We start from the raw sequence: 15,481 nt of genomic DNA, 5'->3' as shown, positions 1-15,481 counted from the left end.
TCTCTATTGGGTTTTAGGAAGATAAATTAACACATTTAGATTAAAAATATGAAAAATATAGACAAAATGTTGAACGTTTATTTTATTTTTTATTTGGGGGGGCTAATGAAACTTTTGGGGGGGCTCCAGCCAAAATAGGGCTAGATACGCCCATGCTTGTGCACATTATAAAATCTATTTTTTATTATTTTGAACAAAGTGCAAATGTTTTGGTACATTCATGCATTGATGTACAAGTGTCTGGTGTTTCCTACAGTATCAATTTCTCATGCGATGTTGATCAAAACATATTGGTTCCCTGTTGAAAAGTCATACCTTTCAAAACATCTAGGCATTAGTTCCTTGAATAAGTCATTAAATGCAATATGGTTTAACTTTTCTACTTTTACTGGTTTGCTAATATAAAGGATGATTCAAAAAATGTACCAAAGCAACTGAGAAACTGTAAAACAGAGCCCAAGAAGTAAAAAAAAATATATATTTATTTTTTTATAAAAAGAATCTCCTTCACATTCATGTTAGAAACAATACACACAAATGGCCAACAATACTCCGGTACAATATAAACATTTTGTGTATTTACAAACATTTGCATAGTTAATGGAAAGATAACTCAGTGCTAAGTCATTTAAACTTGATGAATATCAAGTGCCCCTTCCCAGTGGTGAGAGAATAGTACCAAGCTATTCAGAGGTCAGATTACATTAAAATAAATCCATAACGAGACACACATCCTTTTCCAAGTCATACAAAGTCAACAACTACATTTGACAGCATCCTAAAATGTCAGTATCCCCCTAACTGTCCAGGTTTACAAACTCCCATCCTTTTCCAAGTCATACAAAGTCCAACTACATTTGTCGGCATTCTAAAATGGCAGTATTCAGTATCCCTCAAACTGTCCAGGTTTAGCCCTCAGCAGGAGCTACTCTGGGTGTTCCCTGAGCTGGAAGTGTAGGCGCTGTTCTTCTTGGAATACTTCATTGCACTGAACGAGACCCTCATCCTCTCCACCGTCCTCTGGCTCCTGCACTTCAGCGTGTTTTTCACGTGCTCCCGAAACTCCTCGGAGATGAAATAGTAAACAAAGGGGTCGACGCAGCTGTTGAGGCTGGCTAGACACAGGGTGGCGATGTAGAAGCCGTAGCCGTTGTTCATTCTTCCGGCCAGCAGGAGGGAGTAGTGCACCACCAGCATGATGTTACTGGGGGTGAAGCACACCAGGAACATGACCAGCACTGTGATGATCAGAACCACGGCCTTGCGGCGCTTCTTGCCGATGGTGGCATCCGTCATGGAGTTCTTTAGCGACCTGAGCATGAGGACGTAGGCCACGACGCACACGATCATAGGGACCACAAATCCCAGAATTCCCATGGTCAGGAAGTAACCTGCAGCGATGGTTATCTGGCTGGGTCTAATGATGTCATGACAGGTGACAATGTTCAAGTTTGTGGCCAAGACAGTTTGGTTATAGAGGTAGAGGGGAGTAGAGGCCAACCAGACCACAACCCAAACTGTGACGGAGACTGCTATGGCTACACGGTTGTCCCTCCTATTTTGGGAAAGAGGGTGAACTACGGCCCAGTAGCGCTGAACGCTAATACAAGCGATAAAAACAATGGAACAGTACATGTTTCCATAGAAGAACCCCGTCATAACTTTGCACATTGCCTCTCCAAAAATCCAGTTGTTGCCGTTGATGTGGTACGCGATCTTAAGGGGAGTCCAGATAACAAACAGCAGGTCAGACATGGCCAGGTTGGCCATGTAGATGGCCGCTGGGTGCTTCACCTTGGTCCTGAAGAGGAAGACCCAGATAGCGACGAGGTTGGTGGGCAGGCCCACGACAAACACAAAGATGTAAACGATCGGGAGAAAGATGGTGGTTAGACGACTCTGTAGAATCAGGAATCCTGTGGAGCTCACCACAACCCCCTCGTCGGTTTCTACACCAGTGAAGCCTCTGCTTTCTTGATTTTCTGAGTCATAGAAGGAAGGAGAGATTTTATTAGTAGGCCTATACGGAATATGTTTAGAACAAACGACTTGTCATTGTAAATTTGCGGAATCTAAATTTGCTACTGTCTAGAGCCTCTATTCTTTAAATCTAGTCCTCAAGAAAGATCAGTAAATGAAGTAAAATAACAGAAATTGATGATGTGAGGTGATGAAGTGAAAAATAAGGTGTAGTTTGGGTATGAACAAAAGCGCCATTTCACAAACGCTTAACAGTTGGTTCAGTTGAGAATATATCTTACCTTTCAGAGAAAGACACACCTGTGCGCAGGCCAGCGTCAGTACCACGGTAACCCAAAATATCCCAAAATTCATGTTGTAGCTTAATGGAAGCGATCACAGTAACCCCGTAGTCCGACACAGGTGTAGCGTATGCCGATGAAACAAGCGCCTTCGCCGCCTTAAGCTTTTTCTACCCAAACCACGCCCTGGTAAGTGCAGGTATGGCAACCTGAACGAGCTCATATGGTCACGTGTCAATGAGCAGTTTGGCTTTTTCCATGGTTGTATATCAAAGGGATTCATATTAAAGTGATGCTGCTTGTGTAAAGTGATGTCGAATGTATTGTTTGAATGGTTTTCTATTCTATTGAACATTTTGTATTTTAAATCATAATTTTGGTACAACTGGAAGTGACTTGACCTTGATAAAAAATAATTTCTAAATAAACACTGACTCTTCATGAATCCATCTCGTCACAAATGAAGATATGCCATATATTTGATCTGATCACTCTATTGCACCCCTTATAAATAGCAACAGAACACCGCTCTGGCCGTATGTGAAGCCCTCTGTGACATGCTTGCGTGTAAAAAGGGCTATACAAATACATTTTGATTTGATTCGAGCTCAAAGGTTTATGGGAAAGTGCTGGCGATATTCTCAGCCCACGTACACAGAGTCAATATTCTTTGTCTGGTTTGCTCTTCTCATTGGTCAATGATTGGAGGCATGCAGCCTGTCGCTCCAACTATGTTTGTGTTTGCAACAAGAAAATGAAGTGGTTGAGGGTGTGTTTGTGTGAGACAGAAAGAAAGAAGGGGGAGGGGGGGGACTGAAATTAATTCAACAAAGACTTACTCCAAACATTATTTATTTATTTGGCTTTCAGTTGTTCAGAGACAGTAGCAAAAGAGATATTAGAGCACAGCTCTAAAAAGTCCTATACTGACCTTAGCTGTATATGTAGCGCCACCTGCAGGAACTACACCTGAACAGCACCAAGAAGGTTTTGACTCTTGTATTCCAGCAGAGGGCAGCCTAACGCAAGTGAAGGACTGCAATTATGTGACTTCCGTTAGGTTACAGTGCACAGCATTAATGCAGGCGGTTTATACGTTTAACAATATGCAACAAAATACAAACATTTGTATGAATCAGCTGTAATAGAGTATCTTATAAGAGACAACACAAAGCTAAATTAATTCAAACAACATACATAAAGATTGGTTGTGAAAAGATCAATGTAGCTTTATTGTTCAGTGTTAGCTTTAAGAGCTGTGTAGGTCATACACAAATATAAACAGGACTTAAGTTATCCCAGGGAAAGCTTGAACTTGGGTTTCCTTGATCTGGTTGACAGTGGAAGTTCACAATTCTCTTCTTCATTTTGGGAGTTGGGCGTGTGCGCCAAACAGTCAGTCAGCCAATCAGAACACAGACGTGTCTCCCTCTCAGACCAGTAGCTTCTGGCACTGGCTGCTGTGACTCTCTTGGAATGCGTTCACCTTGGTGATCCGAGCAGAGGTTCCGGAGCTGGTTCTAGTGCTGGACCTGCTCGAACCAGAGTACAGACCCTTGCCACCCTTCGGACCAGCCCGACAACAGAGCACGCTGGCCAGGTGTCTCTGGCACTGCGACGAGCCGTAGTAGTAGACCAGGGGATCCAGACAGCAGCTCAGACTGCCCACACACACTGACACCAGGTAGGCTCCGTACAGGGCGTCGCCCCCCCCGGCCCTGCCCTCTTCAGCAAACTGCAGGAAATGAGCCACGAGCAGGGAGTTGGTGGGCGTGAAACAGACCACGAACACTACCAGCACGGCCGCCGCCATCACCACAGCCCGGGCCTTCCTCCGCGAACGACCCACGACCCCGAGCGGGACCACACTCAGCGCCCAGATGACCCGCGCGTAGCAGACGGAGGTGACGAGGAGAGGCAGGAAGAAGAGGAGGCAGGAGAAGGCGGGGAAGAAGTACAGGTAGCGGCCCTGGAGGTCCTCGTCCAGGACGTCGTGGCAGGTGGTGAGGCCCAGCTGCTCGTGGTACAAGTCCTGCCGGGAGACGAGCAGAGGCAGGGAGCCGCCCACAGCCAGGACCCACATGCCGGCGCAGGCTAGCGCCGCATTCCTGGAGCTCCTCCAGGAGAGTGACTGGATGGGGTAGACCACAGCCAGCAGCCGGTCCACGCTGATGGAGGCGATGAGGAGGACAGAGCAGTACATGTTGCAGTAGAAAGCAGCCGTGACCAAGCTGCACATCCCCGGGCCGAACGTCCAGTCGTTGCCGCCAAAGTGGTAGGACATCTTGAAGGGCAGCAGGAGGCCAAAGAGCAGGTCAGCACAGGCCAGATTCAGCATGTACACCACCGCCGGCTTCATGGGCCGGATCTTCCGGGCGAAGGTAACTGCGGCGACGGCGTTGAGCGGCACGCTGACGACGAAGACGAGGGCGTAGACCGACGGGATGAAGATGGTGGACACCCTGCCGCGGAGGAAGCTCTGCACCTCCTCCGACAGGAAGTACCTGCGTGTCACCTGTACAGCTCTGGATCTGTTATTGGGTCCAGATGTTGACTTGTTTGTGCTCTGCGCCGAGGTGTTGACTACAACGTCGTCTAGTTCTGTTAGATCCAACGGCTCATCGGTGACCAACTGGTTCCATCTGGTAAACGACCTCCCGATGGAACTCCCTGAAGAGAAATCAACAGTCGCAGTTTTAGTTGGAAAGGGAATGGATGTGAACCTTTTCAACGTGACTTTGTGTCCAATTGTGAGGTCATGTGGTGCATTCAAACATTCTTTATTAATTTAAACAAATTATGTATTACATTAAACATTATTCTAAATGCATATTCTAGATTACATTTTCAATTGTCTGCTCACAATTCCTGTTGACATAGATACACATTCACTAAACAAATATGGTTTGTTAATTATATTCATGCTCTTGGGTATACCGCACACCAACTTCAAATAACACGAACATTACTCATGTGAGAAATAATTAAATTCGAGCGAACTTACCGTTAGAAAACGCAGCCGTTGCTACGTTTCCAACCAACAAAAAGATAAATAGTTTGAGATACATGGTGAAACGTTCTAGCCTGAAAAAAAAACTCCGCAAATATAAGAGAAGGTGTTTGCGGTCTGTGTTGTCTAGAGTCCCTGACACTCGCTGTCCGGTCCGATGTTCGAGTTGGTCACCTCCCCCCGGTTCTGACGCGACGGAGCCCACATTCCTTTCTTTAGATGTCATCACACAAACAAGCCATGGATGGAAGACATCAATTTGTGTTGGTTAACGACTGTCTATCATTTATAACGCATTGGTTGTAAAAACATTAGACATGCTTACATTAAAAGTAGGGTTTTAAACGTGAATAGGCCACACATTTTCTGTTTTCTGAATGATGCTTGAAAGAGATATAGCTTATACCAATTTCAGAACAGATAAGATGTTTATTTCTGTCTGACCAGAAACAGGAACCATTTGTGCTCATCTGCGCAGGGTCACAAAATGCAAAGATGGATGTGAAATGACAGAAGTGTCACAATCTAATTTGCTGACGAATTCTGTCTCCTCTCAAATGTAAGCTGATAGACAGTAGTAGACAACTGATAGACAACTGAACCTCTGGTACCATAATTATGCTAATTTACAAACAAGACTATCTGCACAAAATGCAGAACTTCCCAGAAAATACTCTGATTGTGATCTGTTAGGCAGGATGTATACGAAATGAACAGGAAGACATTTTGGTTCACTTGTTCTGCTTAACAATTACATCTGCTGGTCCACAATGAAACAAACAGCCTTCCTTATAGATTTCACCTAAAACAACAAACCTTAATCAGATGTGACTCTGCATCCAATGTGTGTTTGGTAGATCAACAGAATTCTTGTACAGATGTTGACCTTGCTTGGCACTTAAAAACCTTTCTGTTTTCCTGTCTATTTTCAGGGACAGTTTTCCCTGGGAAAGTAAATTGGCTGTAGAAAAAAAAAAAAAACCCTCTTCTCGTTGTTTCGACAGCTGAAGCGTAGAACAAATTGTCCACATTCCATTTGACCACTGAATATTAAGCTGTAGAACAATGTGACAAGAGGAGGCTAAGATAATGCTACCACTGATTCGAACCCATACAGCGGACAGACCACAGATGAGGGTCTTACATTGACCTTGTCCAACACGACTCAGATAGTAACACACAACACAGGCCCAGTACAAAAACAGCTATGACAAGATTGCTATAAGTCTATTTAGTTTTCTTGTCTGTAATTGAAACGTTGGTAGAGTTTATACGAGGAAATATTAGTTTTGTTTTCCAGAATAACAGCATATTGATTAAGCTCTACAGACAGCCTTAGCGTTAGCCTTCTAACACTAAACACCTTCCATTGTTCACAACCCCAAGTCGATCATTAACCTAAATGATCAAGGAGGATGTCCTCAGCTAGAAGATATTGTCAGCTGTGCAGCTGTTTAACTTTCGTTTTTTTTTTTACTGTAGATAGTTTATTTGGAATTGGGCATACACCAAGCTGACACAGATATTTCTTATGAAACTAGTTTAGATATAAAACCACCATTATCTTGCCCTTGCAAAGAGCTCAGTGTGCCAAGATTGTGTGAAATAAACACAACAGGATTCAACAGTGTGACCCTGGATATTCTCAACAGTTATGGAGGAGGACAGGAAGGGAGGGAGAGAAGGAGGGAGAGAGGGAGCGAGGGAGGGAGGGAGCGAGGGAGGGAGCGAGGGAGGGAGGGAGGGAGGGAGGGAGCGAGGGAGGGAGGGAGGGAGGGAGGGAGGGAGGGAGGGAGGGAGGGAGGGAGGGAGGGAGGGAGGGAGGGAGGGAGGGAGGGAGAGAGAGAGAGGCAGGGAGTGAGGGAGTGAGGCAGGGAGGCAGGGAAGGCTCTTTCCTGGAGATCACATAGTGTCATGTTATTCACTCAATCAATATAAACAAGAGCCTTTCATTAAAGGTCATTAACTTGACATACACATATTACAACAGTGGGAGATTTGTGATTTGTGTTTTGTGAAAACTGGGAGAAGATTCAGACTCTGAGTAAGTGTGTGTGTTTGATAAAAAAAAGAAGAGAGACAGACAGATTGTGCAAGAATCCAGAGTGCCGGGGCAAGAACCGACTTTGAGCACGAAACAGGAGAGAATTCATTGTAGTGCGTGTGAGGGTAAGAGAGGAGGGGAAGAGAGGAGGGGAAGAGAGGAGGGGAAGAGAGGAGGGGGAGAGAGGAGGGGGAGAGAGGAGGGGGAGAGAGGAGCAGGAGAGAGGAGGGGGAGAGAGGAGGGGGAGAGAGGAGGGTAAGAGAGGAGGGGGGAGAGAGGAGGGGGAGAGAGGAGCAGGAGAGAGGAGGGGGAGAGAGGAGGGGGAGAGAGGAGGGGGAGAGAGGAGCAGGAGAGAGGAGGGGGAGAGAGGAGGGGGAGAGAGGAGGGGAAGAGAGGAGGGGGAGAGAAGAGGGGAAGAGAGGAGGGGAAGAGAGGAGGGTAAGAGAGGAGGGGGAGAGAGGAGGGGAAGAGAGGAGGGGGAGAGAGGAGGGGGAGAGAGGAGCAGGAGAGAGGAGGGGGAGAGAGGAGGGGGAGAGAGGAGGGGAAGAGAGGAGGGGGAGAGAAGAGGGGAAGAGAGGAAGGGGAAGAGAGGAGGGTAAGAGAGGAGGGGGAGAGAGGAGGGGGAGAGAGGAGGGGGAGAGAGGAGGGGGAGAGAGGAGCAGGAGAGAGGAGGGGGAGAGAGGAGGGGGAGAGAGGAGGGGAAGAGAGGAGGGGGAGAGAAGAGGGGAAGAGAGGAGGGGAAGAGAGGAGGGGGAGAGAGGAGCAGGAGAGAGGAGCAGGAGAGAGGAGGGGGAGAGAGGAGGGGGAGAGAGGAGGGGGAGAGAAGAGGGGGAGAGAGGAGGGGGAGAGAGGAGGGGGAGAGAGGAGGGGGAGAGAGGAGGGGGAGAGAAGAGGGGGAGAGAGGAGGGGGAGAGAGGAGGGGGAGAGAGGAGGGGGAGAGAGGAGGGGGAGAGAAGAGGGGGAGAGAGGAGGGGGAGAGAGGAGGGGAATCCTGGGGGAAGTCTGACTCATCCCCCCTGGGACAGAGTTGAAGCAGCTCAAACGCTGAGCCAGACAGTCCCACAGATTAAAGTCACATTTCTATTTCCTCAGACTTCAGTTTCTGTCTCCAGACATCTTTCTAACCAAAATGTCAGCAGTAAAAGTAAACAGTTTCGCTCTATAACCACCTCTCCTGAACACCTAATTGCTTTGGTTTGTCGCCTCTGCGATACTTTACAATGTATTCCACTCTTGTGGCCTATCCTCTACAAGACTTTCCGTCGTTTGTTTTGTGTTGCTTTGATCCTTGCCTACGCTAGATGCAACCAAACTTAAAAACACACCCAGCCCTGTGGCTCTCACTCTGTCAGCCAGCTGGACGTTTCCTGAGTCAACATCAGCTCCTTTCACACCCTGCGGAGGAGGAGGCCGGATCCAGAGGACGAGAGGTCTGACACAGGCATGCACTCTCTGGGCAGGGTCCAGGGCAGGGTCCAGGGCAGGGCAGGGTCTAGGGCAGGGTCCAGGGCAGGGTGCAGGGCAGGGCCCAGGGCAGGGCCCAGGGCAGGGCAGTGTCTAGGGCAGGGTCCAGGGCAGGGCCCAGGGAAGGGTCCAGGGCAGGGCATGGTCCAGGGCAGGGCAGGGTCCAGGGCAGGGTTCAGGGCTGGTCAGGGTCCAGGGCAGCAGGGCAGCAGGGCAGCAGGACAGCAGGGCAGCAGGGCAGCAGGGCAGGGTCAAGGGCAGGGTCCAGGGCAAGGCTGGTCAGGGTCCAAGGCTGTGTTGAGGTTGTGTCAGAGGCTGTGCTGAGGCTGTGTTAGAGGCTGTGCTGAGGCTGTGTCAGAGGCTGTGTCAGAGGCTGAGCCATGGAGGGGAGGGCGAAGAAGGGTCTGGAACGAAGCACACTGGAACGAGGCAGTTCCAAGTCAGTTATGTTACTGGGTGCAGATGCACCAGACCAGAGAAAATGTTCACACTGCCGACAGAGGAAAGCTTCAGACAAGGATCTGACAGTAAAACAAAACTCTTGATATTGAAGACCTAAGATAAACTGTGAAACCTTGAGATACAGGCATTGAGAAAAGTATCTGGGGAGGTGCGGATGTGGAGAGGGAGAGAGGGAGAGAGGGAAGGTGGGAGAAGGAGAGAGGGAAAGGTGGAGAAGGAAACGGGAGGTTGAGAGGGAAGGTGGGAGGGGGAGATCAATGTAACAGTCATGGATTCTTTAGAACAAACAGGTGTAACAATGCCCTCTTCTGGGGACATGTGACAGAGCATGTTAGCCACCATTCAAACTGGTCTCGTCTGAATCCCAGGAGGGCATGTAACGCCACCCCGAAGATGCAACATTAGGACCAATAACTCGTTTGTAAACCGAGGAACAGACGGTTTCCTTGGGGGAGTAAACGTTGACACGAGGACAGTGGCACTCACTGTGCAGCTGTGGAATGGCACATGTCACAAACTGTTCCCATTACTCAGGTACACAGCTGCTTGCCTGTATCCGTACATGTTTATAATAGATCTGGGTCTTGAGATCAACACCGGCCTACAGCCTTAGACGCAGTGTGTGTGTGTATTTAGGGGTTGTTCTTGTTTACATGAGACTCATCTCTTCTCTTCCCAGCATCAAGTGCGTCACACGCCGCCAAGAAAAACACGACAACACAACCGGGCGGCGTTAGCAGCCAGGGATCCCACCTGCGGCCAGCTGCAAACAAGGCCTTAGAGCAGGGGGGGCTCCACAACCAAGTACTTGGCTCGACATGAAACGATTACAGAACACTCACATGTCCCTGTGCAACAGGACAGTTAGGCTACACCACCCAATGGAGAGATGACCCTGCTGTCTTGAAGTGAATCATAACGAGACGCAGACACTGAGACACATGCTACCGGGGGGGATTTCCTGGAAATCTTTCCGAGTTGAAGATTGTGTTGTCGTCCGATAGGACAACGTATGTTGGTTGCACATATCCTACTTGATTGTTTTTTTTGTGATTTTATAGGAAACTGACTTTCTACTATCTATACTGACAGTCTCACCAATATCTCACTACTGTGAGCAGGGAAATGCCTTTCTTTCTTTCTCTCAAATCTGTTTGTGGCAAGAGTCTCTGAATACCACAGTGGTTTCCTCTCTGGAATTGAAAGATAGTGAGTGACACACACACACACACACAGACACACACATGCCTGCATGTGCAGAGAAGTTTTGTTCCATTATCTGACAGGAAAAGACTAAACAGAGACCCTAATTTAATCTAAACGTTTCCTGAATGAAGTCACTGCTCGATTTATCGGATCCCCTCCATGTCTCACTCACCATGTCACATAGAAGTTACATGAAAATATAACTAAATACACTATAAAATACAAACTATAAATACAAACAAGGGAGGAAAAAAAAACGGTACTTTTTAAAATATTTATTTCTTCGGATGTCCGAATGTGAGTTACTTGGTTTTACGGTGGGGCGGTTCACCGTGAGGGCACACGCATAGACGCGCGTATAGGCGTGACAAACTCGACTCGACGCAGGTCGTCCATAAATTGTGACTTGGCTGGACTCAGACAAGTTATATATTGTATATCTAAATATCTAGGATATATATTTGTTTTGTTTCGTTTTTGCCAAACGATTCGGATACACGTCGACAATGGTGAAATTGTATATATTTGTATTGCTTTCGATTCTTTTTCTGGATGTGACGCTCCAAGCCAAAGGTGAGAAACTTAAAATCCTCCTTTATCCACACATTAATTCGTATATCTTCCTTCATTATGGACGATCACTGTGATGTAAATATTAACAATTAATTATTAAAGAAACAGCGTATCCAAGTATAATGTTACTTGGATTGAGTATTCCTGTCTGGTTTCCCTGCTGTATCGGCATAGTTAGTCATGCTGTAACTTGTCAACCCCACCTTAAAATTATCTAGAATACCTGAGGACAATTATGCGTAGCCTAAAGCTGTAGATAGTGTAGATTAGTTGGTAGTCAAAGTAGGATATTTTGTACACTGAAATGTGTTTACTGTATAATGTATAGAGACTGCATGGTTGGTGCGACAACAAACAAACACTAATTTCTGAAGTTCTTCAACAGGGAGAAGAGTCAGGAAAAACAACAGGAACAGCTCTGACGTGTTTCGCCCCGGGACGGTTCGCCCCAGGTCGTTCATAGGACACTTCCCTGAAACAAAGTCCCTCTCTCTCCCAAATGGGACACAGACACAATCGTCCCATTCTTCCCTCAACACTCCCCCCCCCGTTGAAGAACTTTGGTTACCAAGCAACAGCACAGCTGAGTACCTCAGCGGGGCGCTCAGCACCAGAGTCATCCCCGGTGTTTACCTCCTGGCCATTGTCGTGGGCATCCCAGCCAACATCGCCATCTTGTCTGCGCTGGTCACCAAAGTGAGGATGGTTTCCTCCGCCATCATGTACAGCAGCCTGGCCCTGTCCGACATCCTCCTCCTCCTCTCCCTCCTCCCCAAGGTCCACTACCACCTCCACGGCAACCACTGGGTGTTCGGGGAGGCCACCTGCCGGATGGTCACCGCTTGTTTCTACGGAAACCTCTACTGCTCAGCTCACACGCTGGCCTGCATTAGTGTGAAGCGCTACCTGGCTGTGGTGCACCCCTTCCTCTACAGAAGCCTCCCCAAGAGGGCCTGTTCCGCCTGGGCCTGCCTGGTCGTGTGGCTGGTGTTTGGGGCTGCCGTGGTACCCGAGCTCCTGGTCCAGCAGAGCTACCGACTCCCTCAGCTAGGCCTCACCACCTGCCACGACGTGCTGCCTCTGGACCACAACTCCCACGCGCCCCTGCTCTACTACAAAGTGTTCCTGACCTTCCTGGGCCTGCTTTTGCCTTTGGTGTTGACCGCGGGTAGCTACGCGTTCATCGTTTACGAGCTCAACCACACGCACTACGACTGGTCGCTGTACTTGAAGGCCTGCTCCCTGGTCTTTGGCATCTTCCTGGTGTGTTTCGTCCCAGCTGGGGCCTTCCACTTCCTCCATTACGTGCGTCTGTTTGCGGAGGGAGAGGACGGCTTCTACGCCTACTTCAGCGCGGCCGTGTGTCTGTGCTGCCTGCACGCGTGTCTGGAGCCCTTCCTGTTCCTCCTCATGTCCAAGTCCACCCGCCCGACGCTTCACTTCACCACCCTGACGGGGAAGGTTCTGAGCGTGAACACGTGACAAGCCCAGTCCTGCGTGCTCCAGAACAGACTTTGAACAGTCCTTCTCTGACTGATATGATAATGGTCGTTTTTTTAACGTAAATAGGCGGACTTCTGTGCCTATCGTGGAAGTGTGAAAGTGTGTCTTAAAATGAGGTTAACGTTTAACTTAAAAATATCTCAAGTATTGTGAGGGTTACTATGCAAATAGAGATGCTGTTCAGATGTATCCATTTACATTTACATGTAGTCATTTAGCAGACGCTCTTATCCAGAGCGACTTACAGTAAGTACAGGGACATTCTCACCGAGGCAAGTAGGGTGAAGTGCCTTGCCCAAGGACACAATGTCATTTGGCACGGCCGGGAATCAAACTGACAACCATCTGATTAAAAGCCTGACTCCCTAACCGCTCGGCCATCTGACCCCCACACTATCCCATGTATCCATGGCACATGTAAATATGTCCTTTGTTTTGCATGCCAGGATATCTGGCTGGAATCCAGAAAGAATAATCAAAGTGGAGTCAGACCAGGGAACTGTCTTCCTGGTTGTGATGAGCGAGTGCATGAATAGGTTACTATGTTGTTTAGACTGTTAGCTCAACTCAGTGCATGGATGTGTGTGTGCGTGTGTGTGTGTGCTTGTGATACAGAGAGAGAAGATGTACAGTGCAATTATTTTCTTACCTCACACCTGTGTAACTGATTACACATTCATGTTATATATTTGTAGTCAATGATTCTTCATAAGGGCTTAAAAAGCCTTCCAAAATCGACTTCCATGCTTTTCTTCCAGCTCCAGTCTTCTTCCAGTGCTGTTTAGTTTGCACAGAGAGCTGGCCTGCCAAAGACTCCTCAGATGGACTCATCTAATCAGGCTAGACAGGAGCTCTAACGGTGAAGTGTTAGATGGTGTCACTTCTATTGTCTTTCACGCATTTCTTTCCAGAGCTTACCGGTTCTCCAGGAGACATCCTTGGGAACACTTTTGAGATCTGTGTTCTTTGTTCTAAGGTTGTGTGTTGCCAGTGTTGTAAATGCCAGCTGTACTGACCCAAGGAAGGCTGTGAGTTAGAGATGGATGTTGTAGCATGCAGGCCTTCCCACGATCCACCACGCTGTACCACTGAGCTATGACCACCTATGACGTGATAAAGATCATCGGAAAACGGGTATTTCAGCAGAGCACTGATTCGCTGTAGTCTGTGGTTTGGTCAGCCAATCAGCCTTGACATCTTCAGGTCACAACTGAATCTCACGCGAACGGAACAACAGAATGAAAACACCACGGTTGTTGTCATAGAGAATGAAACTCTTTATTTATTTTATACATGTAGATTCCAGGAGAATCCACCTTTGTATATTTTACATTGCACCGTTTAACCATCCGTGGTCAAAAGAAATCATGTTAAGGACAGGACTTTTGTCTAAAGGGTAGACAATTACACACAGCTCTATCAATTGTTTCAAGCGAGGGGGGGTCCCAGTCCAGAGGTCAGCAGTGCCTGGCTTTCAACACATCTCTAATCAAATGGATACAGTAGCATGTACTACGGACATTTATATGTACGTACGTACTATAGACATGTATCAGTTATCATGTGACCAGGGGCGGTTCTGGGGTAGGGTGGGGGGCCTGAGGGGCCCCCTCCGACAGTAGTTTTGACCCCCTTGTGGGCCCCCTAAATGCGAAGTCTGAAATAATGATGACATTTTTCAAGAAACCATAAAAAATGTAGAATACAGTTGATGTGACTGAAACTGATTGTGTAATGCAAATGTACAAATGTAATGGAAACAAATAAACTGTGGAATAATTTAACAACATGGTATTTTGTGGTCTTCAATGCCTGCAATGCAGTGAAGAAAACTGCATGACAACAATAATGTTTAATGTCACTGGCTCCTCTGACAGTACAACTGCCCCCCCCCCCCCCCCCCCCCAGTTGAAATGGTTTAGAACCTCCACTGCATGTGACCAGGAAACTGCCCCCCCCCCCGGAGCAGGAGCACCCCCTAGCTTGTAGCAAGTCTGTAGCACATCTCACCACAATCGTCCCCTTTCACAACAGACAGGGGTCCACTCACGCAAACACACACCTGCTCACGACCGACGACGGAGAACTTAGGAGAATGATACATTCACTTTGAACCTGAGGACCACACGTTGGGTCCTCCTCAGGCGAAATAACGGGGACACGAGAACCGAAGAGCACACAACAGCACCATACATACAAGGATCCTTTTTTTGTGTGTGTGTGGGGGGGGGGGGGGGGGGTAGGAACAGGGGTGTAGGAACAGGGGTGTAGGAACAGGGGTGTAGGAACAGGGGTGTAGGAATAGGGGTGTAGGAACAGGGGTGTAGGAACAGGGGTGTAGGAATAGGGTGTAGGAACAGGGGTGTAGGAATAGGGGTGTAGGAATAGGGGTGTAGGAACAGGGTGTAGGAACAGGGGTGTGGGAATAGGGGTGTAGGAACAGGGGTGTATTTTCAAGTTTTGGACTGACATGAGATGGGCAGTTGGACAAGCTGGCACTAAGGCTGGTCCACACACTATGAGACACTTCAGGGAAGCATGTGAACCTCAACACAATTCAAGTCCTGTTCATTATGTACAACGTTTTACTCATACACGACCGCCCTTAAACGCATCAGAATGATTTTGATTCGATACGTCACCAGACCATGTCCTCGTGTTGTCAGCAAATCATTCTCACACCTCATGAAATCACCTTCGTTTGACAACATTGGATTCCATGTGACAGGCCAAACTTCACACAAATTTGACAAATCTGCCTCAATCTTACGATCTGAAAATAAACAGCTTAATCTCTTTATTGTATTTGACCATGGCCAAAAATCAGGGGTTTATCATTAATTTTGCCGCTAACTTTGAATCCACTATGGGTTAGCATGGCTTCTATTTATTGTACCAAGTCATACTTAAAGTCCTCAGCTTTTGTATTAAACACAATACACCGTAGCCCCTTCAAAG

General features: G+C 47.7%; 4 protein-coding genes across 4 annotated transcripts in view; 2 read left to right on the top strand and 2 right to left on the bottom strand.

Annotated features, from left to right (window-relative positions):
* Positions 1-464: 464 nt before the first annotated feature.
* f2rl1.1 (coagulation factor II (thrombin) receptor-like 1, tandem duplicate 1) lies at positions 465-2,440 on the bottom strand. The gene is made up of 2 exons (XM_047017909.1): positions 2,262-2,440; positions 465-1,982 (listed from the first exon to the last, which is right to left on the bottom strand). Exons 1-2 carry the CDS (start codon positions 2,332-2,334, stop codon positions 916-918), a joined length of 1,140 nt encoding a protein of 379 aa, XP_046873865.1. The 5' UTR covers positions 2,335-2,440; the 3' UTR covers positions 465-915.
* Positions 2,441-3,096: 656 nt separating this feature from the next.
* LOC124466179 (proteinase-activated receptor 1-like) lies at positions 3,097-5,442 on the bottom strand. Its single transcript, XM_047017902.1, has 2 exons — positions 5,266-5,442; positions 3,097-4,931 (listed from the first exon to the last, which is right to left on the bottom strand). Exons 1-2 carry the CDS (start codon positions 5,327-5,329, stop codon positions 3,694-3,696), a joined length of 1,302 nt encoding a protein of 433 aa, XP_046873858.1. The 5' UTR covers positions 5,330-5,442; the 3' UTR covers positions 3,097-3,693.
* A 5,420-nt stretch (positions 5,443-10,862) lies between these two features.
* On the top strand, positions 10,863-12,814 carry LOC124466172 (proteinase-activated receptor 3). The gene is made up of 2 exons (XM_047017885.1): positions 10,863-11,020; positions 11,406-12,814. Exons 1-2 carry the CDS (start codon positions 10,954-10,956, stop codon positions 12,500-12,502), a joined length of 1,164 nt encoding a protein of 387 aa, XP_046873841.1. The 5' UTR covers positions 10,863-10,953; the 3' UTR covers positions 12,503-12,814.
* A 1,256-nt stretch (positions 12,815-14,070) lies between these two features.
* Positions 14,071-15,481, top strand: part of LOC124466156 (protein lin-54 homolog) — a 4,134-nt gene continuing 2,723 nt past the window's right edge. The window contains exon 1 of the mRNA XM_047017859.1: positions 14,071-14,107. Coding sequence (XP_046873815.1) covers positions 14,071-14,107 — 37 coding nt within the window. The remainder of the gene's footprint in view (positions 14,108-15,481) is intronic.

Source organism: Hypomesus transpacificus, unplaced genomic scaffold (genome assembly GCF_021917145.1).
Source record: "Hypomesus transpacificus isolate Combined female unplaced genomic scaffold, fHypTra1 scaffold_84, whole genome shotgun sequence".
NCBI classification, from domain to species: domain Eukaryota; kingdom Metazoa; phylum Chordata; class Actinopteri; order Osmeriformes; family Osmeridae; genus Hypomesus; species Hypomesus transpacificus.
Note: the sequence above shows the minus strand (reverse complement) of the source record. Positions and strands in the feature narration are given on the sequence as shown.

What these genes read in the sequence shown, in the direction of transcription:
- f2rl1.1 (XM_047017909.1), bottom strand. Translation starts at nt 2,334, where the DNA reads ATGAATTTTGGGATATTTTGGGTTACCGTGGTACTGACGCTGGCCTGC. An exon ending in GGTGTGTCTTTCTCTGAAAG is followed by an intron (nt 1,983 to 2,261) that starts GTAAGATATATT and finishes TCTATGACTCAG; the next exon opens with AAAATCAAGAAAGCAGAGGC.
- LOC124466179 (XM_047017902.1), bottom strand. Translation starts at nt 5,329, where the DNA reads ATGTATCTCAAACTATTTATCTTTTTGTTGGTTGGAAACGTAGCAACG. An exon ending in AACGGCTGCGTTTTCTAACG is followed by an intron (nt 4,932 to 5,265) that starts GTAAGTTCGCTC and finishes ATTTCTCTTCAG; the next exon opens with GGAGTTCCATCGGGAGGTCG.
- LOC124466172 (XM_047017885.1), top strand. Translation starts at nt 10,954, where the DNA reads ATGGTGAAATTGTATATATTTGTATTGCTTTCGATTCTTTTTCTGGAT. An exon ending in TGTGACGCTCCAAGCCAAAG is followed by an intron (nt 11,021 to 11,405) that starts GTGAGAAACTTA and finishes GTTCTTCAACAG; the next exon opens with GGAGAAGAGTCAGGAAAAAC.